The sequence below is a fragment of the Culex pipiens genome, chromosome 3 (assembly GCF_016801865.2).
Source record: "Culex pipiens pallens isolate TS chromosome 3, TS_CPP_V2, whole genome shotgun sequence".
Classification (NCBI taxonomy): Eukaryota; Metazoa; Arthropoda; class Insecta; order Diptera; family Culicidae; genus Culex; species Culex pipiens.
The window spans coordinates 59,530,604-59,558,476 of NC_068939.1; the positions used below are offsets into that span (position 1 = coordinate 59,530,604).

The following is a 27,873-nucleotide window of genomic DNA, read 5'->3' on the forward strand; positions in this document are numbered from 1 at the left end:
TTGAAGGGACCGTCGAGAGCGGGAGTTATCAAATTATAGAACGAAAAATCAAAGCAATCTATTTGAAGGGACTGACAAATTTATTGACAGCTGGAGAAATATTGGTATCGAGAAGATCGACAGCCAGAGAGTCCACTGTATTCCCCGGACGAAACCCGTTGCGAACAGCATTTTCAACGAACCGTGACGCGCAACGCCGAAGGTCGCTACGTGGTGCGTTTGCCAGTGAAGGAGGATCTGATGCTGCACCTCGGAGACAACCGGAAGTCCGCTCTACACCGTTTCTACCTTCTTGAGAGTCGGTTAACCCGCGATGAGGATCTTGGTCGGCAGTATCGGGATTTCATGAAGGAGTATCTTGACTTAGGCCACATGCGGCGTGCCGACACATCCGCTAGCCCAAATTACTACATGCCTCACCATCCGGTAGTCCGTGAGAGCAGCACCACCACGAAGGTACGTGTCGTTTTTGACGCGTCGAACAAAACATCAACAGGGATTTCGTTGAATGACGCGCTTCTTGTCGGTCCGGTCGTGCAGGAGGACTTGCGTTCCATTGTGATGCGTTCGCGTATTCACCCAATCGTCCTCATTGCTGATTGTGAGAAAATGTATCGTCAGATTTTGGTGCATCCTGACGACACTCCGAAGCAGAAGATCTTTTGGCGATTCTCACCTGACGAACCGATCAGCACTTACGAATTGCAGACCGTGACTTACGGAACGTCTGCAGCACCGTTCCTGGCAACGCGCGTCCTGAAGCAGCTGGCGGAAGATGAAGCAGAAAGTTTCCCGATCGCAGCGAAGGTGGTAGAGAGAGATTTCTACGTGGATGATCTTTTCTCAGGAGCGGCCACACCAGAAGCAGCAATTGAACTACGGTTGCAGTTGGAAAAGATGCTTGCTCGTGGAGGTTTTCTGTTAAGGAAATGGGCGTCGAACAACGAAACGGTGCTTAAAGGAGTTTTGCCCGAGAATCGAGCACTGAAGGACACCATCGATTTGGACCGCGATCAAACCATCAAGACTCTTGGACTGCATTGGGAACCTGCAAATGATCACCTCAAGTACAAGATTGACCTCCCAATCCAAAAAGGAGTCAAGCTCACAAAACGGCAAGTTTTGTCGTACATCGCTCAACTCTTTGACCCCCTTGGTCTCGTGGGCCCAGTGATCCTGAAAGCAAAGGTTTTCATGCAGATGTTGTGGACGTTACTCGATGAGAATGGTAAACGCTGGCTGTGGGATCAAGAATTGCCCGAGCGTTGTCGGCATGATTGGTTGCATTTTCATTCACAACTACCGTTGCTGAACCGTCTTCGAATTGATCGAATTGAACGAATTTATGTAAAGCCAGAAGACAGAGATCAAGTGCTTAAAGATTTTCACGACGCACCGTTGGGTGGTCATGTTGGAGGTAAACGAATGATTAAAAGAATGAGTCCTCTATTTACATGGGAAAATATGCGAAGAGATGTTTTGAATTATGTAAAGCAATGTGATTCTTGTCAAAAGAATAAAATATGGCCAGCAAATAAGATGCCAATGAAAATTACAACAACATCGTATGAACCCTTTGATAAAATTTATATGGATGTGGTTATGTTACCAATTTCTAATAATGGAAACAATTGTGGACTTGTGATACAAGATGATTTAACAAGATTTTTGATTGTAGCGCCCATGGAAAACCAAGAAAGTACTACTGTTGCTAGAACTTTTGTTGAAAACTTTGTTTGTAAATTTGGAGCTCCTAAAGAAGTTGTAACCGATCGAGGTACAAACTTTGTAAGCAAATTATTGCAACATACATGCAAAATATTGCACATTAAAAAGATCGTTACAAGTGCATATCATCCTCAAGCTAATTTAGTAGAGAGATCAAATAGAGAGTTGAAAGTTTATTTACGAAATTTTATTGGCAAAGATCCACAATGTTGGGATGAATTAATACCATATTTTATGTTTGAATACAACACTACCGAAAATTCATCAACTGGATATTCTCCCTATGAACTTTTGTATGGAAGAAAAGCTACAATACCAAGCACAATTTATAAAATCAATGATTCAGATTTAAATTATGACGACTATATTTGTTCAATGAAAGATATATTCAAGGATGCTCATGAAACTGCTAGAAACAACTTTATATTATCAAAAGAAAAAAGAAAGGAAATTTATGACAAAAAGACAAATGATTGGGTACCAATGTGGGGAGATAGAGTTTTGGTACAAATGGTACAAACAGGAATTGGTCAAAAGTTACAAAATAAGTGGCGAGGCCCTTATGATATCGTTAAATTTAACAGCGATCAAACGACCACTATCAAAAATGGAAACAAATTTGAAAATGTACATAATAATAGACTTAGAAAATATAATGATTAACATAACACTAAATGATAGTTCACAATGTACCCGTATTAAAATACATTTAATATTTTTTTTTAACAATATACATTTATCATAATTTAAAATGAAATGCTCCAATACAAGAAAAATATTTTGAAATGACAATTACAGTACAGTTAAAATAAAGTAAAAAAATAAGCGATTTATGCAATGAATGACATAGTATCATAAACGATTAATATCAAAAGCCTACAAGGAATGAAAATATTTATTTTTAACACACGGGATTATCTATGTATATTGAACAAAAATAAAAATAATAATAAAAAAAACTTATTGAATTGATATGATTGATGAATTAGAAAAAAACGATTGTTATCAAGAGAACTGAATGAATCAAACAAATGTGTTACAAATACTGATTTTTTATATAGAAAAATAAACATGAAAAAAGAATATATGATTGATTTGATATGATAAATGAATTAATGTTGAGTTAAACAAAATATGAATGATTATTATCTAAAAAAAATGCGCAAACAAGAATGTTATGAATTTGGGATGAAAGATAATTTTTATATATGATTGAATTGATGGGGTTTAAAAAAGAAACAGATTAAGAAAAATACCAGTACTGAGTTTATACATTATTTTTATTTATTTTTTTGAAAACCACGTGAAGCGATAATGATCAAATATAAACATAATAATGAAGCAGTGATGAAACACGTTAAAACAATTAAGAAGCTGTTGGGTTGCAATTTTGGGAATATACTTAATTGAGCTTAAATGGGTTAACAGGGTTTTAGAAAAACAATTACGCAATTTTTAACTACAAATAAAAACAAATCAAACGGACTGAACAATAATGAAATTTCAACGACAAGCAAATGAAGATGGTGTGATTATTAAATGTTCCAAAACAACATGTATGCAAGTAAGAATGTGTGTGAGAATAATTGGACAAGGGAAGGCCACCCAGAATGAAAGTTGAATGTAAACATGTGTTTTATAATTTACTTAACAATGGATTAAGAATATATTTTCAGATTTTTATACGCTAATACGAAGGATTTACAGGAAACCATTGGAAGACGATCAAGAAGACAACAATTTCAACAAGGACGAATATGAACTACAGCTCAAGGAAAGGTAAAATTTGTGAGTATATCGTGGGGAATCTAAAAAGATCGAAAAGAACGGTATAAGTTCCGATCTAGGGATACATAAACTGATAAAGCAACGCCAAAGGGGGAAAAAAAAGTAGACAATTATACTCTATGGGGAGAGTTTTTATGTCGAATAAAGCTTCAAAACAGTTGTAATCCATGGGGGGATTAAATATGTTAATAACATTTCAAAACATTTGCACTTTACGGGGATAGTCAAATGATAATTAAAGGGAATGGATAAATAATGCTTCAAGGGAAAATCAAGGGATAAATAATGCTTCAAGGGATTTTTAAGGGATAAAATAATGCTTCAAGGGAAGAACACCTTTAAACTGATAAAATTCAGAGGAAAAAAAACAGAACATTATCATTAGACTGAAAATTGAACCAACAAATTTTCTTGCAAAATCAACATTTTATTGCGAATTGCTCAAATAAACAAATTGACTGAATGAGTGTAACAGATTTGAAAACACTGAATGACATACAGATTTCATAAAAAGTTGGAATAACATAAAGGATATTTTAACATACGCAGTTTTGCAATGACAAGATGATAGGACGTATAGATCAATGAAAAACTTTATAGAGTAATTTTTTTTATTCAAGTATAACAATAATAGTCAATTAGAACTGATTTTTTCAAGTATTAAAAAAAATAGAACTGATTTCATATAAAAATATCAACAAGATTTATAAGATTCGCAATTCGCAATTCGCAATTTTCAGTGTAAGAACGGGCCTTGACCGATCTTATGCACCAGGTTCCCGACGAACACGCACTGCCCTTACACCTACATCTCACCCTTGCTCTGAGTCAGTACGAGCAGCACGCTAGAACACGCTTTGAGTGTTCGTGCCAGGCATGCACACCTTCTTTTCCGGTTACGCATTTTAACTCGGCCGGGGGTGGTACATTACGTAGGGTTTGATGTAAGTATAAGCGCCTAACCATTTATAGTGTGCCTATCAACTTTCATTTAAGCAAAAACTGTTATATTTTTAGTTTGAATTCAAAAACTAATTGTTATTTACTGTGTATTGTTTTCTCCTGAAATCTTCCCTATTGTTGAGTCGTGTTTATCTGTTGCTATTTCTTTTGTCGCGGTGTTTTGTTACAATATTTTGATCCTAAGCATTTTAGAAAACATTTTCCAAAGTACAATAGTAATATTTGTGTTAATCCTTTAATCATTCCATAAATTGAGTAAGGGCTCGAACCTCACTTGCTTAAGAAAAAGGTGAAGTTTCAAAACAATGGACAGTGAAGGAAATATACTATGTAAAGAATCAATAGTAAAAGAAAGATAGTAATTTATGAAGTAGATAAAGAAATTAACAATAAATAATTTATGAAGTAGATAAAGAAATTAACAATAAATAGAGGTAACAAACAAGCTTAGATTGTATTGAGGGCAATTTACAGGGAAGATGAGAAATTATTCAAATAGATAAATAAAGAAAAGGCACATGATAAACAAAATTGACATCGCTGCCAAATTAAGGGAAAGCAGACAGTTTTTTTACAGCAGCATCAATTGGTAAAATAGAGTGGAAAAGCGTTGAGAAATAAGATAATCAAATAAGTAAAATCGAAATCAAATGGAGGATGGTAAACAGAAGCCGTTTTAGAAAATCAGTGAAACAAAATAAACAGAAGATAGCTGTTAGCTGAAATGGAAAGAAGAGAAACCCCGTTCTGCGATGCTCAGGTACATCCACAGCAGTTGACTCAACATACTGCGAATCAAAACAATACCGTCTACAATCACAAATTACTTCCCTTTCCCACATTGACGCGCCCCTTTCTTTTAGCCGTCTCCACTCTGACCCTCGCTGGTCAAAGGTTTACGAGTCGTTTCCACAGGCCACCAGCTAGGTTACACCTTGTCATCATGATGACTAAACCAAGCCAACGTGGAGGTAAGAAAATAGGACACTTGCAAGGAACCAGAGCCATGCTGTTTTGTCCAAACAGCACTACGGATGTAGTTGGGCTCCTTCCGGGATGTTCCTCGCCTAGGTGTATCAACCGACGAGTATCATCAGTATCATGCACCCTTGGCCTGCTAAATTTGAATTTCAATTTTGCACAGAAATTAAATGATAGATTCCTGAAAATTATAAAATATTGTTCATGCGAAGAAAACAAGTTTTAAATTTTTGTGGGAGAAACAAAACTAAAAACTGAAGCAAAATATGGCAGAGACGGGAGACGAAACACAAGGATCGACGCGTTCGTATCCTGGTTCTACGCGTTCGTATGCAGAAGTTTGTGATGGCAAGATGGTGAGTGGCAAAGTCATGCGGGAGGTTGGACAGGTAACGGTGTTGATGTTGTTGTAAAAGGTCATATCAATGAGGATCAAGTACGAATTAAAACGCAATTTTAGTAACGAGACATTCACGTAAAACAAATCACTAAATCGAAATGAGGAATCAAGCGAAGTAAAGATGATTGAAATGCGAAACATCAATTATGGAACAAAAATGCATACTACACGCCTGAAACTATTGAAAAGGAGAAGATCATGATAAACAAATGATAACATCATCCGATGTCAATAATTTGAGATTGTCAAAGATACAAAGCAACTGGAAAAGTCAATTTTGGACAAAAATACTGGATTAACGAACAATTCACAATACTCAGCAAGTGAGAAGTCAATGCACTCTCAAAATTGACCACAGTCAACTCACAGTTGAGTTATGAAGCATAATTCATGATGGAAACGACAATTGCACTAATCGACGAAATTCAACACCTTAGCCTCGAAAACTGACCAATTGACCAAGTCACTGTGGAATGAATAGCCTCACGATAAAGACGATTTTGATGGAAGACGACGACGATAACAACCAGCCGATCAACAAAGTTCTACAACAACAACAAATTTTGCTTACAGTGGGAAAAATGCAATGATTTTTTTAGGAGGGATAATTAAAACTATTTTCAAATGCAAGTTTATTTAAATCGGTTTCAACGAAAATATGTTTACAAGAGAAGTTCAAAACAGCAATTCAAGTCATTTAACAGGACAGAAGATCTAAAAAGTAATGAAAATAATCTTACAAGAGAAAAATCAAAAAAGCAATTATAATTATATAACAATTTACAAGAAAACTTAAGAAGAACAAATTGTAAACCGCACGATCACTACACCCGACAATATTCTTTCCAGAGATGATCATTTCTTTCAGACGATCATCTAGCTGATAAGTGTGGGGGAGATTAACCAAACCATTTTTAAATCATTTTTTTATAGCCAGCCTTTAAAGTATCTTTTTATGAATTTTTGCAAAGTAATTTTTACACAATTTAAATTATTGACTTTGGGAATATTATTTCAACCTACAAATAACTTTCGATAGATGTTCTTAATGCTTTTCAAGAATACAAACATCTAGCTGGTAAGTGTGGGGGAATGCAGCGACCTCAAATTTAAATCATTAAATTTGTCCATTTTTCGAACCTCACCACAGTTCTGACCATGCGCGCTTACGCAAGCATAAATAATTTTACCCGTCGACTCGCGTTGCGCGACAAATAATTAAGCTTATGTACAGGTGTGGATCATGAGTCATCCTCACCTGAAAAGCCCTTTATTAAATTTCGCCAATTGTTAGGCAATCAAAAAAATGGTTAAGCTTTCAATTATGAATGTGCGATGTTTTTCCACAGGGGAAATTGAGGGTGTGGCTTAACCAAATTCATTGGCATGTTCGTTCAATGGAGAATTCGACCTTCTCATTATTAACCAACATTTTTGAGAATGTTTTAGGAACATAATTTTGATATTCCAATAACATAATTTAAAGTTTCACGACAATGGTTCGAACCCATGACTTCCGATTTTGAGGTGTACTCACTACACCATACGGAAAGTCATGAAGAATTGCAGAGGTCTGCATAATTTAATTCATGAGGTTCATCGATGCTTCTCATCGAAACGGACCACTTTTAGTAGAACAAAATTTAGTAGAGTTTTCGGGGACTGACTATAAAAACCCCAAAATTCTTGAGTTAGTTCCAGTTAGTTCCAGTTAGTTCCAGTCAGTTCCAGCCAGTTCAAGCCCAGTCCAGTTCCAGATCCTGAAGAAGCCCCAGACCAGCCGGACCCGCCAGCAGCCACCAGTAGCAGAGGCCCCAGTCCAGCCGGACTTAGCGGTGGAGGCCGCAGTCCGCCGGGACTTAGCCGCTGTGAAGAGTCCGCCGGGACTTAGCCGCTGTGAAGAGTCCGCCGGGACTTAGCCGCTGGGAAGAGTCCGCCGGGACTTAGCCGCCGTGGAGTCAACCAGGGACGTAGCAGAGTTCGGGTCTGGCATGGCTCGGCGAAGAGGTCTGGAGGACAAGTCTGGCTTCAACGTATAGAACTGGCTCGACGAAGGTCTTAATGAAATTAGCAACGAAAAGTTGAGTGATGTGATCGTGCGCGTAAAAGTTGAGAGTGTTACCGCAAAAATGTAATCTTCAAAAAGTGTAATATACAGATAAGTGAAGTTTACTGATCTGTTTTTACTCTACAAGTAAATATCACAAAAATCCTGAAAGCCTAAACCGCTCGGGCCGTTCAATATCTTCAAAACAACGGGAACTATCAAATATTGTTTTATTCATTTCCCAAAGGACTACCTACAAAACATTTTAAAACAGAGTTTGACAATTTTTGCAATCAGATTGTTGCAGGATTGGGTCTGTAAGTTTTAAATCTCGAAAATCGCTTATATTTTATTGTTCCCCGTTTCTCGCTGGCTACCGTGCCCTAAAGTTCATAAACATGTCAAATTATCACTGTTCAAAATTTAAGCATTGTGATGTATCTAACCCATAAATAACTGTTACGATTCGTTACCATAAACCAATTTCACGTTTTTTATGATAATATTAGCCACAGTCCAAACTACGAACCTTTCTTTCAAAATATGAATCTTATTTGTATTGTGCAATAAAACCAAGCAAACAAGTGCGAGTGCAGCAAAAAATAAAAGCAACAATCTCAAAAGCTTAGCAAATAACACCACCAACAAAGCGTTTTATAAAATCAAATGACAAGAACCTTAATCGCGGTTTCTCCGGCAACCGGTTGCTTCCGACTCGCTCCCGATAGGGGGCCATTTGCGATACCTTCCAGGAAAGAAAATCACGTCAAGAGGAAAAAAAGGGGGAGGGAAGAAAACAACACACGATTAGAAAAACTTTCTCGGTAGGATTTTTCAAACGAACTAAAGGTAAGATGTGCAATGTTGGACTGAAATCATATAAAAGGTAATTATTAATAAGGAACAATCCCAACACCGTGTAGCTGACGGAATCTAAACATTAAAAATACCTTAACCAAATTTGTTTGAGGAAAGTTTAAAAAAGAACAGAAAAGAAAGCAACTAACGAAAGGAAAAGTGAGTAAAGTGTCTAAGGATCGTTTGAGAGGAGTTTTCAATGAGCAGGTTGGCAAACGAAAAGTTGAAGCATTTGATGAGATTGAGATTGCACACCTGGTTAGGTGGTGGCCTGGATATGATGCTGGTGCTGTGTCGTCTTCTGGTCAGGTGGGTTTGCAGTGGACATCCCTGGAAGAAAATATCGAGGTGTGGCGAATCGATCGCACAATTTTGATGATGATTGTGGGCAGTGGGCAAGGGGAATGTAATTGTTCGAATAAGATATGTTTGAAAAAGGTGGTAGAGAAAATAGATTTATCTATTCGCACATTGAAATTATCACGCTGTGACTGTAACGGATATTTTGTCTAAGACGTGTAATGTAGTAGCACTGTCACTACAAATCGCTAATTTAATTGCTGAAAAAATACTGGTTATTTAACGTGATTAGTTTCACAAAACAGTCAGTTGAGAGGACAAAAATTGCCTCAACAAAATCTGCAGCTAAAAGCCGTTCTCTGCAAATCAAGAAGAAGAAAAAACATCAAACGTCCAACTTACCCGCGGTTTTTTCGAGGCAACTTTTTTAATCTTGTTCAGATTGATTTCGACAAACCGAACAAACTCGTTGCACAGGTGCTGGTCCGACTGGATTGGTTTGTCCTCGGTGTAAATGTCACACCGCTTGGCGGAGCCGTCCAGGATTTTCTTCATCGCGGGATCATCCCGCGGGAGCAGATACATCCGGTAGCGCCAGTATTTCATGTTCTGTAAAGTTATTTAAAATACGATTAGGCCAATGCAAATTTTAATCCAAGTTTGATTCCCTCCTCATTGCTACAAACTTTGTAGATTTTTACACACTAAGATTTTTTTCCGAATTCGGTAAATTTTACCGATTTTTCAACTGCTAAACAGTTCGGTAAACTGAAAACTACCGAATTTGGTAAAATCTTACCGAAATTCGGTAATAAATTACATTATTGTTCATCTTTCTACTGATTTTCGGTAAAAACTTGTTCATTTTGACAGATGGTTCAAAAGTCATGACCAAATTTAAGACGGTAATTATTTTTTTCGAAAAGATCCAGAGATTTTAGCAAATATGGGTCCGTTTTTCAATGTCAGAAAATTAAAGTAATCGTGAAATTTTATGATCTTTCAACGATAATGGTTATTTTATGCAATACATTTTTTGAGTGAAAAGTCGATATATGAAAATGATATTTTTAAAGGGGTAATTCTCCGCCAACTCACACAGCAGTTGCCCCGACCCCTCTTTGATTTGCGTGAAACTTTGTCCTAAGGGGTAACTTTTGTCCCTGATCACGAATCCGAGGTCCGTTTTTTGATATCTCGTGACGGAGGGACGGTACGACCCCTTCCATTTTTGAACATGCGAAAAAAGAGGTGTTTTTCAATAATTTGTAGCCAGAAACGGTGATGAGATAGAAATTTGGTGTCAAAGGGACTTTTATGTAAAATTAGACGCTCGATTTGATGGCGTACTCATAATTCCGAAAAAACGTATTTTTCATCGAAAAAAACACTAAAAAAGTTTTAAAAATTCTCCCATTTTCCGTTACTCGACTGTAAAAAATTTTGGAACATGTCAGTTTATGGGAAATTTAATGTACTTTTCGAATCTACATTGACCCAGAAGGGTCATTTTTTCATTTAGAACAAAATTTTTCATTTTAAAATTTCGTGTTTTTTCTAACATTGCAGGGTTATTTTTTAGAGTGTAACAATGTTCTACAAAGTTGTAGAGCAGACAATTACAAAAATTTTGATATATAGACATAAGGGGTTTGCTCATAAACATCACGAGTTATCGCGATTTTACGAAAAAAAGTTGTGAAAAAGTTGGTCGTCATCGAGCATGGACGTCCATGGTCACCCGCGACAGACACGGACGACGAAACAAAGAGAAACGCAAAAAGTAACTTTTTCAAAACTTTTTTTTTTAAATCGCGATAACTCGTGATGTTTATAAGCAAACCCCTTATGTCTATATATCAAAATTTTTGTAATTGTTTGCTCTACAACTTTGTAGAACATTGTTACACTCTAAAAAATAACCCTGCAAAGTTAGAAAAAACACGAAATTTTAAAATGAAAAATTTTGTTCTAAATGAAAAAATGATCCTTCGGGGTCAAGGTAGATTCGAAAAGTACATTAAATTTCCCATAAAATGACATGTTCCAAATTTTTTTACAGTCGAGTAACGGAAAATGGGAGAATTTTTAAAACTTTTTTAGTGTTTTTTTCGATGAAAAATACGTTTTTTCGGAATTCTGAGTACGCCATCAAATCGGGCGTCTAATTTTACATAAAAGTCCCTTTGACACCAAATTTCTATCTCATCACCGTTTCAGGCTGCAAATTATTGAAAAACACCTCTTTTTTCGCATGTTCAAAAATGGAAGGGGTCGTACAGCCCCTCCGTCACGAGATATCGAAAAACGGACCTCGGATTCGTGATCAGGGACAAAAGTTACCCTTTAGGACAAAGTTTCACGCAAATCGAAGAGGGGTCGGGGCAACTTTTCCCGATTTCGTGTGAGTTGGTAGAGAATTACCCAAAGGTGTTACTTTTTTTCAAAGAAGTCATAAGCTAAGATACCAATTTCATCAGAAAAACTGTTCTCAACACACTTAGATTTCTTTACCGAATTCGGTAGTTGAAAAATCGGTAAAGCTTAGACCGGTAAACCATCTGTCAAAATCAGGGCCTCGCCTCAAAACGTCATACAGGAACAAAAGCTGTGAACCGAAGATTCGCGTGACGTTTTGGAATTTTGACAGTCTGGAACGCATGAATTACCCCATTATCGGTTTCCCGCACGGTTTCCCGCACGGGTGAAATGGAAATTGTTCCACATGGCTGAAGTCGGAAATTTTACAACTTATCTTAATTTATGATAAATTTCAATATTTAAACAACAATCTAAAGCAAACCGGATTAGAAACTAAAGATGAACTAAAGGCACGATGATTTGTTGGGTAATCTTGCTTAGAAACGCGATGAAAGCGGTTTAAATTGAAATTTTTTAATATATTTTTTCTGTTCTAGAATTTAATGAAAATTTGTTTATTTTGTATGACTTTAAAATTAGTATACTACGGTTATAGAAAATTTTACAAAAAAGGATTTTTTTTGGTTCGTCCACAAAACATTCTCATGTTGGTAAACAAACGACGCCATATTGTCAATGTTGTTCGGTAGCTTATATCAGGCGATCGCCGGGGCCCTGGTCAAAATGAACAATTTTTTTATCGAAAATCGGGTAGTAAGATGAACAATAATGTAATTTATTACCGAATTTCGGTAAGATTTTACCAAATTCGGTAGTTTTCAGTTTACCGAACTGTTCAGCAGTTGAAAAATCGGTAAAATTTACCGAATTCGGTAAAAAAATCTAAGTTTGTAAATATAAAAAGAAATTGGTGGATATGACTCGAAATTGTGCATCTTCCATTTTTTCTACTTTTTTTTAAATTGATTATTTCGAAAAATGAGCAGCACTGTCAAATGAATTTTGACCGTGTTGTGCCATAGCTTAAAAAGGCGGTATGTTTTGTCAGCTAAAACATATATCTAAAAATGATCGATTTGGTGTCTTTGGCAAAGTTTTAAGTATTGGTCAAGACTTTTGAGAAAAAAATATCCTTTTTTTAGTTCGACTTTTCACACAAAAATTGATTGAAATTGAAAAATTGAAAAAAATCAATTTTTGTGTGAAAAGTCAAAGTTAAAAAAGGATATTTTTTCTCAAAAGTCTTGACCAATACTTAGAACTTTGTCAAAGACACCAAATCGATCAGAAAATCCGTTCTCAAGATACAGATTATTGAATACTATATGAGGCTTTTTGTATGAACTGCTGCAAAAAAAAAAAACAACTTTTAAGAACGAACTAATGATGCAAAACGATTTGTTTGGTCATAGAAAAGGTACACACAAAGTTTCGTTTCGTGCTAATAAAAATAAAATCAGTGTTTTTTTTTTACAAATTTGTCTGAAAATTTAAAAGAATATGGAATTAGAAGAGTTAAACTTCTCCGTGTTAATGGGTACCTTTTACGGTGCACCCAATCAAAATTTGCTGAATCAATTTACACTTTTCTTCTTGAAATGATGTCAATTTTTGTCTGCTTAAACACTTCTTAAAATGTGCCTTTTCTTGGTATGCTTGTTTTTCATCATTATTTACTAGTTTTTTTAGACACTCGCGCAGAAAATATTTTAAATTATTTTGAAAATGAATTCTACAGCTGTAAAAACTACACAACTAAACTACCGTTCTACGCATAATTGTCCCATGTCAGTTTTGGACGATTTTGACTTTATGACATTTTTAAGTTTAGTTTGATGTGTACTTTAAGAAAAACACAAAAAATCTGGTACTTTGTTCGGAAACTCATTAAAAACAACACCAAGTCTGTTTGTCTCATCGTTAAACTTCTACGCATAATTATCCCACCAAGTATTTTCTTACACGGAATCATTAGTTTTACTAAGCATTATGTCTTTTTTACCTGTTGTATAGCAAGAGAATCACAAATAAGGGTGATAAACTGCTAACTGGGGCGATTAGGGAGACATAGTGCGAATAGGAACTCACGGGACAATTATGCGTAGAGACACAGAAATCGGTCGAAAAAATTTAATCGCGTTTTTCTCAGTTGCACTTTATTAACATGGGACAATTATGCGTCAAACGGCATTAAATAAGTTAAAAAATACCTCATGCAGCTGAAAATCGGTATCACCGCGAGTACAAATGTACTGGTCCATGTAGTTCCAGTTGAAATTCTCCAGCTTTTCCGTGGTAAAATTAACGCCCGAAACTTCGTACGTGTCATGCTGTGGAGCATGGAATCGGTAGCGATAGTCCACGTTTATCGGCGGGTAAGGATGTCTAAACGAATGAATATAAAATTAAATGAGAAAAACGAAAAAAAATGAAATCTTACGCACCTTGGCCGGTAACGCGTAACGGTGATTACGGAACCGCTCAGCGAAATCTTGTGAAATATCCGGCCAATCGAAAGCAGATACTCCTGCGAAGGTTCCTGTGGCGGTCGTATCCGCAGAACGCTAGACTGGTACGAAGACTGCAGTTGTCCTCCGCAGCACGGTGCCTGCTGCGGATTCATGATGGACTTGTCCGGCAGCACAATCAATTGGAATCCCTGAAAAAAAAACCAACCTGTTTTACCCCAAGCCAAATTGAGATCAAATCCACCGCCCAACCTGTGCGAGCCGTTGCGACACCAACTCCCGGAACACCTCGTCCGTCGAGAGTGGCTTCTTGTAGATGGCCCGGTTCTGGGCAAATTCGGCGTTCACGTCGTCCGGCAGCAGCGTGTAGTCCGAGACAACGTAATCGTTGTGCAGGGACCGCTTGTCCGGGAAGTAGTCGGTCGTGATCGGAAGGCACGCCGGAATGGTCAACGATTTCCAGTCCACCCCTGGACGCGCACATTGTTGAAAAAAAATGATATTAGCAAGTTTATCCTTCGAGGCGCAATTTGTGAGTTAGTTTCGTTACTTTTTAATACTTGTTACTTGCTATGTTAGGACCAACGGTGAAGCTAAATTCTATCTACGTAAAACAAATTGGTTCAATTCATGCATTGGACACTTATGTTAGACTCACAGAAATAAAAGAAAAATAAACATGCACGTAAAAACTATGTTTTAAGAATTTATTTTAAAAATTAAAAGCGAACATCAGGCAATTGAAGAATGAGATGAATTTTCGGATGTTTAACCTTTCTTACTAAGGTTTAGTATTTGCTTTTGGATTTGGCTATAGATGACTCTTCGTAATCCGAATTTTTTTTTGTGAAAAAAGATGCAATTCTCGTGAAAACAACACTTATCATAATGGAAATACAATTTATTTTATTCGACAGCATTACCGTGACTGTGTAACAATACACGGTGTATTTTTTCGAGACCCCAAAGATTAAAAATTCGGTATGTCTTATATTTGGCACCGTGCAAGAAGGGCTTTTTCCCGACATTTCGATTTTATGGGATATTTGTTCAAAAAAGTCACAGAAATTCGGTGCATTCATGTTGATATCACTCAAACTTCTTATGATTATGCCTTGGGGACTCTAAATAATCATATTGACCCATATTTGACCTCCACAAAAAAAAATCGAACCAAATTTACCAGATTTCTAGCATTCTTTGAAATTACTCCAAAATCCAAGCTGGAAACCCCGATACGACCGAAAATAAATCTTTTCTTTGTACAATTTGTCATGAAAATACAGCAACACATTGCCCGGATACGAATTTGAGCATTAAACAATGCAAAACATGGATTATTTAATAAATATGCTGTTTATTACCCAATAGGTTCCGAAAATTATTTTTTCAATCCTCTGCCACATCACACTATTACATTTTAAAACATTTTAGAATCAATCACATTGTAGAGAACAGTTTTCTGAACAATTTCCATAAAAAAGCATCAGTTTTGGTTCATTTTTTTTTTATTCGTTTTGCTTCATTATAAGCAGAGATATGCCCAATATCCTGAAATAACTAGTGCCTTTCTTTAAAATTTCTTAATTTAATTACCTTTCACATGATCGGCACTGGCAAAAAAATTGCTCTAGAACCTCCGACGAAAATATTTCGGAATACCCCGCAAAATGTCGGGAAAGAGCTCTTCTTTCATGGTGCCAAATATCAGACATACCGAATTTTTTTATCATTAGTTTGTTCTAAAAAACACACCGTGAATAATGTGTCTCATAAATTTCATTGGGCACATCTCTTTCATTGATTTATTTGTTACAACTATTTTTCCGAAAAATCTGCATCTTAACAATTTTCCCGTACGTTAACATGCAACATACGCTTCTTTCTATCATGGTTGAAAAAATAATAAAAAATATTTTTCTTGCAATATTCATGCTAACTCTTAATGTTGCTACACGAATCGTGACACGATGTAATGATTTTTTTGGATTAATAATTTATGGCAAAATGTCAATATCAATCGTAAGAAATTGAATTATCACCTCATGATGGCATATCAACACTTTGACGTTCAATTACAGCTACTAAAAAGCGTTTGCAAATGACATCGAGTGATAAATTGTTTATAAGGAAATAAAAATCTTATGAATTAAGTATAAACGGCATGGTGTCAGCATTATTGTACCTTGCTTAAGCAACACATTGGAAATAAAATATGAACCAATAAAATAGTTTGTAATTATTAATAAATATTCTTAATTAAACCAATTATGAGAAATTCCATGGCAAATAGGGAATCGGTTGTACCGGACCCTCTCCGATCAATGAAACTTTGTAGGCATGTTATCCTACGTTTATTTAAGCCATTTTTGTGTATATGAAGAAAGTTTCACTCGAAAATGGCATTTGAGAGGGGCGTAAGTGTTTTAAATATTTTTGTTTTTCGTTATTTAAATATTGCTGTATCTTGAAACACTTGCAACGTATCAAAAAGTGGTCAGAGACAAACTTGTAGGAAATTTGACGAGCTTTCCGAAAAAAAAATACACTGAATGAAAAAAACACGCCACTTTTATGAGTTTTTTTTTATTTTTAGGTTAAAAAGAAAAATTTTAGGACTTTTTTTCGTTCAATTTTTTTGTGAAAATAGCCTAGATGTTACAAAAAAAAGAAAAATGCAGGTAGGAGCAACTTAACTAAAAAAAATACAAAAATAATTTACTGGAACTGCTTTTTTTAAGTGCTCTAAACGTCAAAATTTTCATCGGGTTTCGATTCTCCACACAATTTTACATAGAAGTCTCCATATTGGCGGTTTTAAAAATAAAAGTGTTGAAAAAATGGTTTTTTCAATTTCCTATAAGATTGTTAAAAAAAATAAACGAAAAAAGTACCTGAAAAATTCCAGTTTTGGGCTGGAATTGGTCTATTTTCTTTTCAAATTGTCACAGATTCCACAAATCTCAAAGACAGCAATTATCAATACTTTCAGTAAGATCTTTGATGTCTTCGGGACAAATGATCAGGCATTTTTTGGTTTGGTGGACATCAGACGTGCATTTCAACTCAATAGCACTTGACAGTTTTTCTAAGGCCCCATAGCTTGGAAAAGGCACCAAATCAATTTGTTTTGTACAGAAAGTATGTTTTTTTTATTGCACTATGAGATGCTGAATGACCGAAACCTTTATATTCACTTATTCGCTAGTTTTAGCGACGAAGTGATATTTGAATGCTAAATAGCTTATTTAGCACTTGAAATATTTGTGTTATTCAATTCACTATTAATTTGTTTGTAATCCACATTGTATAGTGAAAAACGATAAATATAAGCATCGAACTAAAACTTTGTTGTGTTGCACAGTGCACAAAGATTCAATCTGCAGGTTTGCGTAAGCCGCCATCATCTCAAAATGTGGCGAAGGGCTATTGAGTGCCGATGCCCGTCTGGTGGACATTAGGGACGTAAAAATTTTAAAATGGTTTACAATTTTTATTTTAGTATTTTAACAAGGTAAAGATGAGCTATCCTTATAATTTCAAAACAGTAATAATAAATGAATTGAATACATTTCTATAGATTAATGTTAGGGGAACGTTGAAAAATTTATAACAATTGATTATGTTTTAATGCCAAGGTTATAGTTATTGTAAATCGACGCTGTCATGCTATCTTGCCGAACGTTGCTTTTTGACGTTCCGAGAAAAACGTGTTTCAATGTTTGGAATTGAATAAACAAAAAATAGATCACGCAATGTAAACAATAACAAACACGTTTTACTTGGTAGACCATTCTGTTCATTAACCAGATTGGCCTGAAGTTTGGTTAACACTTAAACTCCCATGCTCGAGAAAAATTCGGAAGTCCAACTTTGCCAAGCTGTATCTCGGCTCCCCCTGGACGGATTTTCAAAATTCAAAATGCAAAAGATGCGGACAGATGTCTAGATAATTTTCCTTTTTTGAAAAGTCAAAAAAAGATGCATTTACCCTAAGTTATGTACGAATCAATGAAACAACTTTTTTTTCACAAAAGTCGGAAGTCGATTTTGATCAGCTGTATCTTCGCTTCTTGAGGGCGGATTTTCAAAATTCAGAAAGCCAAAGATAGGGACAGATGTCCAGATGATGTTCCTTATATGAAAAGTCAAAAATAGACCCATCTACTCTAAGTTATGGGCGAACCAATAAAGAAACTTTTTTTCAACACGTTTTATACGATTTGTCTTGACAGAAGATTGAAATATTATGTGATAATCTTTATCAGATTCATATCACAGTGAAACTGTAAACTTATTTATGATACTCAAGACCAATCTTGGACCGATGTGACCACTTTGAGACCGGTTCCAGGTTCCCCGGTGAAACCCGGAGTACGGGAACATATGGTGTTGTTCGAGGAATTTTTTTTCCTGCCAGTATGTGTATGCTATTACAATATTTTCGAAATCCAACTCATTCATGTTACTCAAGACCAATCTTGGACCGATCTGGACACTTTGGAACCGGTTCCAGGTTCCTCGGAGAAATCCTGAGTATGGGAAGAATTGGTATTGTTCGAGGAATATATTTTTCCTGCCAGTATGAGTATCCTAGTACAGAATTTTCGAAATCAAACTCATTCATGATACTCAAGACCACTCTTGGAACGATCTGGCCACTTTGGAACCGGTTCCAGGTTCCCCGGAGAAATCCGGAGTACGGGAAGAATTGGTGTTATTCAGGGAATATTTTTTTCCTGCCAGTATGAGTATCCTAGTACAGAATTTTCGAAATCAAACTCATTCATGATACTCAAGACCAATCTTGGAACGATCTGGCCACTTTGGAACCGGTTCCAGGTTCCCCGGAGAAATCCGGAGTATGGGAAGAATTGGTGTTGTTCAGGGAATATATTTTTACTGCCAGTATGAGTATCCTAGTACAGAATTTTCGAAATCAAACTCATTCATGATACTCAAGACCAATCTTGGAACGATCAGGCCACTTTGGAACCGGTTCCAGGTTCCCCGGAGAAATCCGGAGTATGGGAAGAATTGGTGTTGTTCAGGGAATATATTTTTACTGCCAGTATGAGTATCCTAGTACAGAATTTTCGAAATCAAACTCATTCATGATACTCAAGACTACTCTTGGAACGATCTGGCCACTTTGGAACCGGTTCCAGGTTCCCCGGAGAAATCCGGAGTACGGGAAGAATTGGTGATGTTCGAGGAATATATTTTTACTGCCAGTATGAGTATCCTAGTACAAAATTTTCGAAATCAAACTCATTCATGATGCTCAAAACCACTCTTGAAACAGTTTGGCCACTTTGAGACCGGTTCCAGGTTCCCCGGTGAAACCCGGAGTACGGGAACATATGGTGTTGTTCGGGGAATATTTTTTTTTCCTGCCAGTATGTGTATGCTAGTACAGAATTTTCGAAATCCAACTCATTCATGTTACTCAAGACCAATCTTGAAACGATCTGGCCACTTTGGAACCGGTTCCAAGTTCCCCGGAGAAATCCGGAGTACGGGAAGAATTGGTATTGTTCGAGGAATATATTTTTCCTACCAGTATGAGTATCCTAGTACAACATTTTCGAAATCAAACTCATCCATGATGCTCAAGACCACTTTTCGAGCGATCTGGCCACTTTGAGACCGGTTCCAGGTTCCCCGGTGAAACCCGGAGTATGGGAAGAATTGGTATTGTTCGAAGAATATATTTTTCCTGCCACTATGAGTATCCTAGTACAATATTTTCGAAATCAAACTCATTCATGATGCTCAAGACCACTCTTGGAACGATCAGGCCACTTTGGAACCGGTTCCAGGTTCCCTGGTATAACCCGGAGTACGGGAAGATAAGAGATGATTCTTGGAATATTTTTTTTCCTGCCAGTATGAGTATCCTAGTACAGAATTTTCGAAATCAAACTCATTCATGATACTCAAGACCAATTCTGGAACGATCAGGTCGCTTTGGAACCGGTTCCAGGTTCCCCGGAGAAATCCGGTGTACGGGAAGAATTGGTGTTGTTCGGGGAATATATTTTTCCTGCCAGTATGAGTATCCTAGTACAGAATTTTCAAAATCAAACTCATTCATGATACTCAAAACCAATTTTAGAACGATCTGGCCACTTTGGGACCGGTTCCAAGATCCCTGGTATAACCCGGAATACGGGAAGATAAGAGATCATTCGTGGAATATTTTTTTTCCTGCCAGTATGTGTATGCTAGTACAGAATTTTCGAAATCAAACTCATTCATGATACTCAAGACCAATCTTGGAACGATCTGGCCACTTTGGGACCGGAACCTGGAACTGGTTCCAAAGTGGCCTGATCGTTCAAAGATTGGTCTTGAGTATCATGAATGAGTTTGATTTCGAAAATTCTGTACTAGGATACTCATACTGGCAGGAAAAATATATTCCTCGAACAATACCAATTCTTCCCATACTCAGGATTTCTCCGGGGAACCTGGAACCGGTTCCAAAGTGGCCAGATCGCTCCAAGAGTGGTCTTGAGTAACATGAATGAGTTGGATTTCGAAAATATTGTACTAGCTTACACATACTGGCAGGAAAAAAAAATCCCCGAACAACACCATATGTTCCCGTACTCCGGGTTTCACCGGGGAACCTGGAACCGGTCTCAAAGTGGCCAAACTGTTTCAAGAGTGGTTTTGAGCATCATGAATGAGTTTGATTTCGAAAATTTTGTACTAGGATACTCATACTGGCAGTAAAAATATATTCCCTGAACAACACCAATTCTTCCCATACTCCGGATTTCTCCGGGGAACCTGGAACCGGTTCCAAAGTGGCCTGATCGTTCCAAGATTGGTCTTGAGTATCATGAATGAGTTTGATTTCGAAAATTCTGTACTAGGATACTCATACTGGCAGTAAAAATATATTCCCTGAACAACACCAATTCTTCCCATACTCCGGATTTCTCCGGGGAACCTGGAACCGGTTCCAAAGTGGCCTGATCGTTCCAAGATTGGTCTTGAGTATCATGAATGAGTTTGATTTCGAAAATTCTGTACTAGGATACTCATACTGGCAGGAAAAATATATTCCTCGAACAATACCAATTCTTCCCATATTCAGGATTTCTCCGAGGAACCTGGAACCGGTTCCAAAGTGTCCAGATCGGTCCAAGATTGGTCTTGAGTAACATGAATGAGTTGGATTTCGAAAATATTGTAATAGCATACACATACTGGCAGGAAAAAAAATTCCTCGAACAACACCATATGTTCCCGTACTCCGGGTTTCACCGGGGAACCTGGAACCGGTCTCAAAGTGGTCACATCGGTCCAAGATTGGTCTTGAGTATTAGGGTGGTCCAAATCCGGACTTTTTTGGGGCTACCCCCTGAAATCAAAGATTGACCCATCACTAGGCTAAATTCCAAATTTGAGCTCATTCTGACCACGGGAACCCCTCCCTCCAATCGCTTAAAGTTTGTATGGGAAAAATCGTCAAAATGTATGGAGAAAAGCAACTGTTTTACTTTTTTACCTGTGGAAGGCGCCATAATTATCCGATTCTTACCATTTCTCAAATGTAGAACCTTCATTAAATTTAGAACAACTTTCCCGAAGACACCATATTTTTAGGATTTTTTCCCGCGAAGTTATTAGCGCCCAAAACTCACCCTTTTTGCGCGGCCAGCTGTAAGGGGCTACCTAACAACGATGTTTATTTCCAATTCGTACACGCACGTGCTCTCTCTCAGGTTCAAACTCTCTCACGAGCTTGCTCGCCTGCCTGCCTGTTTACCAACAAGCGCGCGCTGTTTCTCTGCTTGGACTTTTGTCGTCGTCGTCGTTTTCATTTGCTATCCGCTGCGCTGCGTTTCTGGCATGTTTATTATAATTTTCAACTAAAATAGCAGGATTGTTTTGAGATATATTTAGCATATAGATTCTTAAATTATGACAAAAATAAAAAAAAAAACTGCGCTGAAAAAAATAGTTTAAAGAAAAGACAGCTTAGGCTCGATTAAAAAATTACAGCAAATGTCATGAGAACAGGGTTTGTTTGTTTTTCCAAGCATTAAACGCAGTTTTTCGTATATGCTAAAGAAACATGATAATGATTCACTTATTTTAAAAAAATCTTCAGGTAATATAAATGTTGTTCCTTTAGGTAGTTTGCTTTAACAAAAATATACTTAGTACAAATCAAGGCAATTTTACAATTATTGCTGCAAATTTTCATTCATACTCTCTAAAATTATTTTTTTATTCTTTCTGGAAATTTCTTTCTGTGTTCCTAGACCACCTGCAACAAATATTGCAACTGTTTATCATTTTTTGTCAGTTTACCTGTAATTTTTTTTATTCAGGAAACATCTCTTTCTGCACAATCGTTAACTACCTTCAGATTTGCAGTTGCGGCCTTCCTTTAAGATACTCATTTGGATTCAGTTTAAAAAAATCTAAAGAAAATTCCTTATTTTTTATCTAAAAAAAACTGCATGGTTTTTCTTGTAACAAAAGCAGATAAATTAAAATCCAAAACGTTTGCAATTAGGTTTGGATCAGAACAGATGACGATTCATGGATGAACTAATTCATCAAATTTGTATTCTCTCTCACATGCTCTTATAATATGATATCTTTTGTTGATCACATATTACATTAAATTTTATATCTCAAAACAAACCTGGTATTTTAGTTCAACATTATAATAAACATGCCAGAAACGCAGCGCAGCGGATATCAAACGAAAACGACGACGACGACAAAAGTCCAAGCCGAGAAACAGCGCGCGCTTGTAGGTAAACAGGCAGGCAGGCAGGCGAGCAAGCTCGTGAGAGAGTTTGAACCTGAGAGAGAGCACGTGCGTGTACGAATTGGAAATAAACATCGTTGTTAGGTAGCCCCTTACAGCTGGCCGCGCAAAAAGGGTGAGTTTTGGGCGCTAATAACTTCGCGGGAAAAAATCCTAAAAATATGGTGTCTTCGGGAAAGTTGTTCAAAATTTAATGAAGGTTCTACATTTGAGAAATGGTAAGAATCGGATAATTATGGCGCCTTCCACAGGTAAAAAAGTAAAACAGTTGCTTTTCTCCATACATTTTGACGATTTTTCCCATACAAACTTTAAGCGATTGGAGGGAGGGGTTCCCGTGGTCAGAATGAGCTCAAATTTGGAATTTAGCCTAGTGATGGGTCAATCTTTGATTTCAGGGGGTAGCCCCAAAAAAGTCCGGATTTGGACCACCCTATTGAGTATCATAAATAAGTTTACAGTTTCACTGTGATATGAATCTGATAAAGATTATCACATAATATTTCAATCTTCTGTCAAGACAAATCGTATAAAACGTGTTGAAAAAAAGTTTCTTTATTGGTTCGCCCTTAACTTAGAGTAAATAGCTCTATTTTTGACTTTTCATATAAGGAACATCATCTGGACATCTGTCCCTATCTTTGGCTTTCTGAATTTTGAAAATCCGCCCTCAAGAAGCGAAGATACAGCTGATCAAAATCGACTTCCGACTTTTGTGAAAAAAAGTTGTTTCATTGATTCGTACATAACTTAGGGTAAATGCATCTTTTTTTGACTTTTCAAAAAAGGAAAATTATCTAGACATCTGTCCGCATCTTTTGCATTTTGAATTTTGAAAATCCGTCCAGGGGGAGCCGAGATACAGCTTGGCAAAGTTGGACTTCCGACTTTTTTCGCGAGCTTGGTAGTTCGCGGGATAATTTTCTTCATGGGAGTTTAAGTGTTAAATAGGGCCCTAAAGCCCTATTTTAATTTTTATGTACAACGGTAAAAAACACGACAAAAAAACATTTCTCATCACTTTTTTTCATTAAAATGCAAAAAAATGACAAAACAACACTTTTTTGATGGATCAACTATGGTCCCCTTGGAACGAGCTGTCAAGTAAACCCTTTTCTGTCAAGACGGGCCGGGAAGTATTTTTTTTTTAAATTGATTTAAAAATCCTTTTTAAATCTTTTGCGGTCGTACAAAGGGTCATTGTACTCAGAAAAATAAGCTTAATCGTTGTGAATCGTTGTTATAATTACAAATGTCCATAGTAGACGGATTTGTACGTGTGTCAAACGCGTTCTGACCTGTAATCCCTTTGGCCAGTTGTCGCACTTTCATCAATTTTCAGGGTGTGTCAAGATAGCACGACACGAAACTTCTTTCATGTGAAAAGTGACAACGATGCATAGAGTTTTGCGGGTTTTAATGAATATCTCAGGATTGAAATCGAATTTTGGGGACCTGTGAAGGACAAAAGGTGAGGCATTGTGAGCTGCACAACATTTTTTTTCCAAAATGCACGTGCGACAAGATAGCACGACAGCGACGAAATGAAGAGCATTGGGTTGTTTTGTTTTTCTGTTGGTTTATGTATTATAAAAACTTCGTTTTGCGAAAAACAATTACACTTGGTAGACTTTTAGTCACAAATAGCTCAATTTTAGTAACACACAACAAAGTCGAAACAAATAACTAATATACATTGAGTAAAAGGGACGAAAAGTGCAGTAATCTACAGCAACACAAATTACAAGGGAACACGTAAAGCGACATTTTTGGACACAAATTAAGATATTGTTTTCTTTTTGATACCATTCGCTACTTTTGCTAGGATACAGAACACAAGTACGATACCCGGATAAACAAAGTGGTGCAATTTTGTGCAAAATTTAGTAGTGGGAGGAGAAAAAAGACATTTACAGATAGGGGGAAATAAGATTACTCAAGCCATATTTAACAACGGTGCAGTGGAGAGGGGGGAAAAGAAACATTGAAAAGCACAGAAATAAGTTAAAAACATAAGTGTGTGGAGTGTGCTTGTAAAACTAGAGTAAAAGGTGTGGTGTAGAGAGAGAGAGTATATAAAATTGTTTAAGAAAATAAGATAAAACTGCTTAAGGTCCAACCTATAATCACTCGTCCGGCTGCAGCAAACAGAGATAGAGAGACCACACACAAACACGCGCGCACAACAACAATTAGAGAGGCCGCGAGTCGGGTGCGTGGCGTATTTTTTTCGTATTTTTCGTATTTTTGCGAGATAGGAAGAAAAACACATTTAGCAAAAAAACGATCATCAGGTTGGTTAGTGATAGTAAGTTGATTCGTGACGTGTGGGTGTGCGTGTGGTGATTGGTGTAGTAACAGTATGGTAGCAGTAACAGTAGAGTGGTAGCGCAGCACAGCAGCGAATAGTACTCGATCGTGTGGAGGGATTTGTTTTGTTTTTGGTTTGGATTTCAAAACCGTTGTCCGACGATGTTGGCGGCACGTTGGTTGTTGTTCGTTGATAATCGCGTGTGACGGTTTGTCCAATTTGTTTTTGGTAACGTTTGGTTGGTAACCCACCGAAATCATGGGGTTCAGTTTTGGTAACGCGTTTGATTAACGATTTTTTTACGCAATTGCGGTGGAAAATTTTGAGTAAAACATCGACATTTCGTTAAATCAATCGGATCGATGGGATGGTACGATGAAAGCACATGAAACGTAAAAATATGGATTAATTTGTATCATTATTTGCTAGAGAGCTAGATTAATATGAATGAGGGGTGATGGATCATTGAATTATTGATTTAAAAAGAGAGAACAAACAAATTACTAATGGCAGTCTGGAAATTAATTAAAAAAAAGTCGAGAGTTCGATCGGATTGGATGAGAACGAACGAGCAACGAAGTTTGATAAAACGGACATACCTGTGGTCAGTGACGGAGTCCACTCTTGCTCGCCGGTAACTCCCCACAGCAGGGTAAGACTTTTGGACGGAGTTACCGTGACCAATGGGCCCGCAGCGGAGTGTAGCACGCTGGATTTTTTGCGAATACCTGCAGAAAAAAGGTTGAAAAAATATGTCTTTCAATTAGTTTCATCAAAATGAGAAATTTCTCCCTTCACCTTTATTTTCGGCAATAACGCGCAAATCACTATCGTTGAGACCACTGTCGAAGGACGCATTGCTGCCGTTCCGGCCCCGTCCGCCGCCGCCACCCCACGTACACGAGGACGTGTGCGCATACTCACTGCTCGAGTCCAGATCGAACGCGGCGAAATTATTCGGCTTCGTTGGCATCGGGACCGCCTGGTAGTGGTGCTGCTGGATGAGAACTCCTTGTGGTCCCTAAAGAAAGTAATAAAAGTTTATTTCCTCAACCATCTTCACTCTGAAGTGACAAACCTTTGGAAAAATGTGCGTCCACCGACGTCGATTCGAAGTCAGCTTGATCGTAACGTGCGACGGATCAAACGGGTTGATCAGCGCCCTTCCAGTTCGCACCATGGGAACGCTGGACGCGCCAAACGACCGACTGCCGGTATCGCCCTCATTCCGTACCTTATCCGTCGTCGCCGTGTTCGGCGAGCTGCTGTGCGACACGATGCTCAGATTCATACTGTTGTTCAGATTGTGATGAATGTCCGGATCGCTCATCTTGCGGCGCAAATCCGTCGGCGACGATAGGCTGTCCCAATCGCGGTGGTTTCCGTACGTCCCAAAGCCGTCCAGACTGGGCACGGAAGTTTTCTTGGTGCGGGCAACACGCTGCAGCGAGCAGGTTCCGTGCGCCGATGGCATCTGGAAGATCTGATCGTCGTACGCGTCGTAATCGAACAGACAGTTGTGGATGTACTCGTTTTTGCTGTCCTTCTTGGGCAGTTTTAGCTTGAACGAGTCCGGCGATTCGTGCATTGCACCTTCCGACGCAACCGGGGGTGGTTTTATCCGGGGGATGAACGAGGAGTACGCCACCTTCTTGTTGGTGGAGTAAAAGCTGAGATTGATCCAGTGCGGCATCGAATAGTCGTCGATCGATGTTAGCGAATCTTTGTTGTGGAATTTCAGCAGTGGAACCGCATGCAGAGGTTGCTCGCCCACGCACACCAAATCACTCCCAACTCCGTTATCAATTATTCGTTGTTTGGTGATGTTCGTAAGTTCACGATCCACTTCAAACACACCCACCCCGGGCGTGATCACCACCGACAGCTGACCCGTCCGATCAAAACTTCGATCTAAAAAGTGCTTCTCAAACACGTTTAATGAAATGTTCAACACTTCCAAAAAATTCCCCTGAGCTGCCGTAGAATTGAAAGCCATCGGAATCTTAACGTCCAATTCCGGCCGATCGTGGTACTTCAGCACGACATCTCGATACCCGGTAAACAAACGTCTCAACTGGACCAGCGTTGAACTCCAATCGTCGCAACGTTCGTTCTGAATCGCCACCCGGTAAAAGTCCTCATAAAACCGTCCCTTGTAGTCCAACTGGAGGCAGTCACGCATGTGCAACGGAAACTCCTCCAAACTCTTGGCCGCGTAAAACGTCCTCGAAAACATAACGATCGTTACCTCGTGATTACTGCCCAGCTTTTTCCACTTGGTGTACAAATCCGCCAGAAACCCATTCACCGCCTTCTCAAAGTACAAATCCCCGTGAATGTCAAAGTCCCACATCTCCGACGACATCTGAATAAACAGGTAAACCATCGAAGTGTTGCTCCGAAACACCACCTTCGTATCCTCCGTAATAACCCCACACGCAACCCGATCACCCTGCGACCACATCTCGTACACCTGGCACCGTATGCACCCCTCGCAGTACTCGATCTTCTTGTTCAAGTACACGCAGGTGTTCGTCAAGCACGTCTTCAACCGCCACATCTCCGACCGACCCATGTACTGATCCTTAAACGTAATCTCCACCGAGTCCAGCGCCACCTCGGCCGGATCCATCTTGCGCACAAACACATCCTTGTACGGCTTCAAATTGAACGCCGCAGCCACGCTGGCCTCAACGCTGATCGTGTCCCGACAGTTGAGTTCCTCCGTAAGATACGTTACCTGCAGCAGCAAACGGACCCCATCACCATCATCCGGATGGTAAATCTCAACGATATCCTTCAGCTTCAGATCCGGATGCTCCTTCGGATTCAGCAGCAGGTCTTCAG

The 27,873-nt window shown here is 38.1% G+C and overlaps 1 protein-coding gene across 7 annotated transcripts in view; it reads right to left on the reverse strand.

Moving 5' to 3' along the window:
* LOC120417610 (GATOR complex protein Iml1) overlaps window positions 1-27,873 on the reverse strand; it is a 42,642-nt gene that overhangs the window by 14,303 nt on the left and 466 nt on the right. The window contains exons 2-11 of one of the 7 annotated variants that reach the window (XM_039579721.2): window positions 26,105-27,873; window positions 25,825-26,047; window positions 25,626-25,754; window positions 24,836-24,853; window positions 14,168-14,385; window positions 13,892-14,106; window positions 13,658-13,832; window positions 9,468-9,674; window positions 9,021-9,095; window positions 8,585-8,652 (exon numbers count right to left, since the gene is read on the reverse strand). In XM_039579721.2, the coding sequence (XP_039435655.1) occupies window positions 8,585-8,652; window positions 9,021-9,095; window positions 9,468-9,674; window positions 13,658-13,832; window positions 13,892-14,106; window positions 14,168-14,385; window positions 24,836-24,853; window positions 25,626-25,754; window positions 25,825-26,047; window positions 26,105-27,873 (3,097 nt within the window). The remainder of the gene's footprint in view (window positions 1-8,584; window positions 8,653-9,020; window positions 9,096-9,467; window positions 9,675-13,657; window positions 13,833-13,891; window positions 14,107-14,167; window positions 14,386-24,835; window positions 24,854-25,625; window positions 25,755-25,824; window positions 26,048-26,104) is intronic. The other 6 variants (XM_039579724.2, XM_052710163.1, XM_039579719.2 and 3 more) reach the window with 6 other exon arrangements.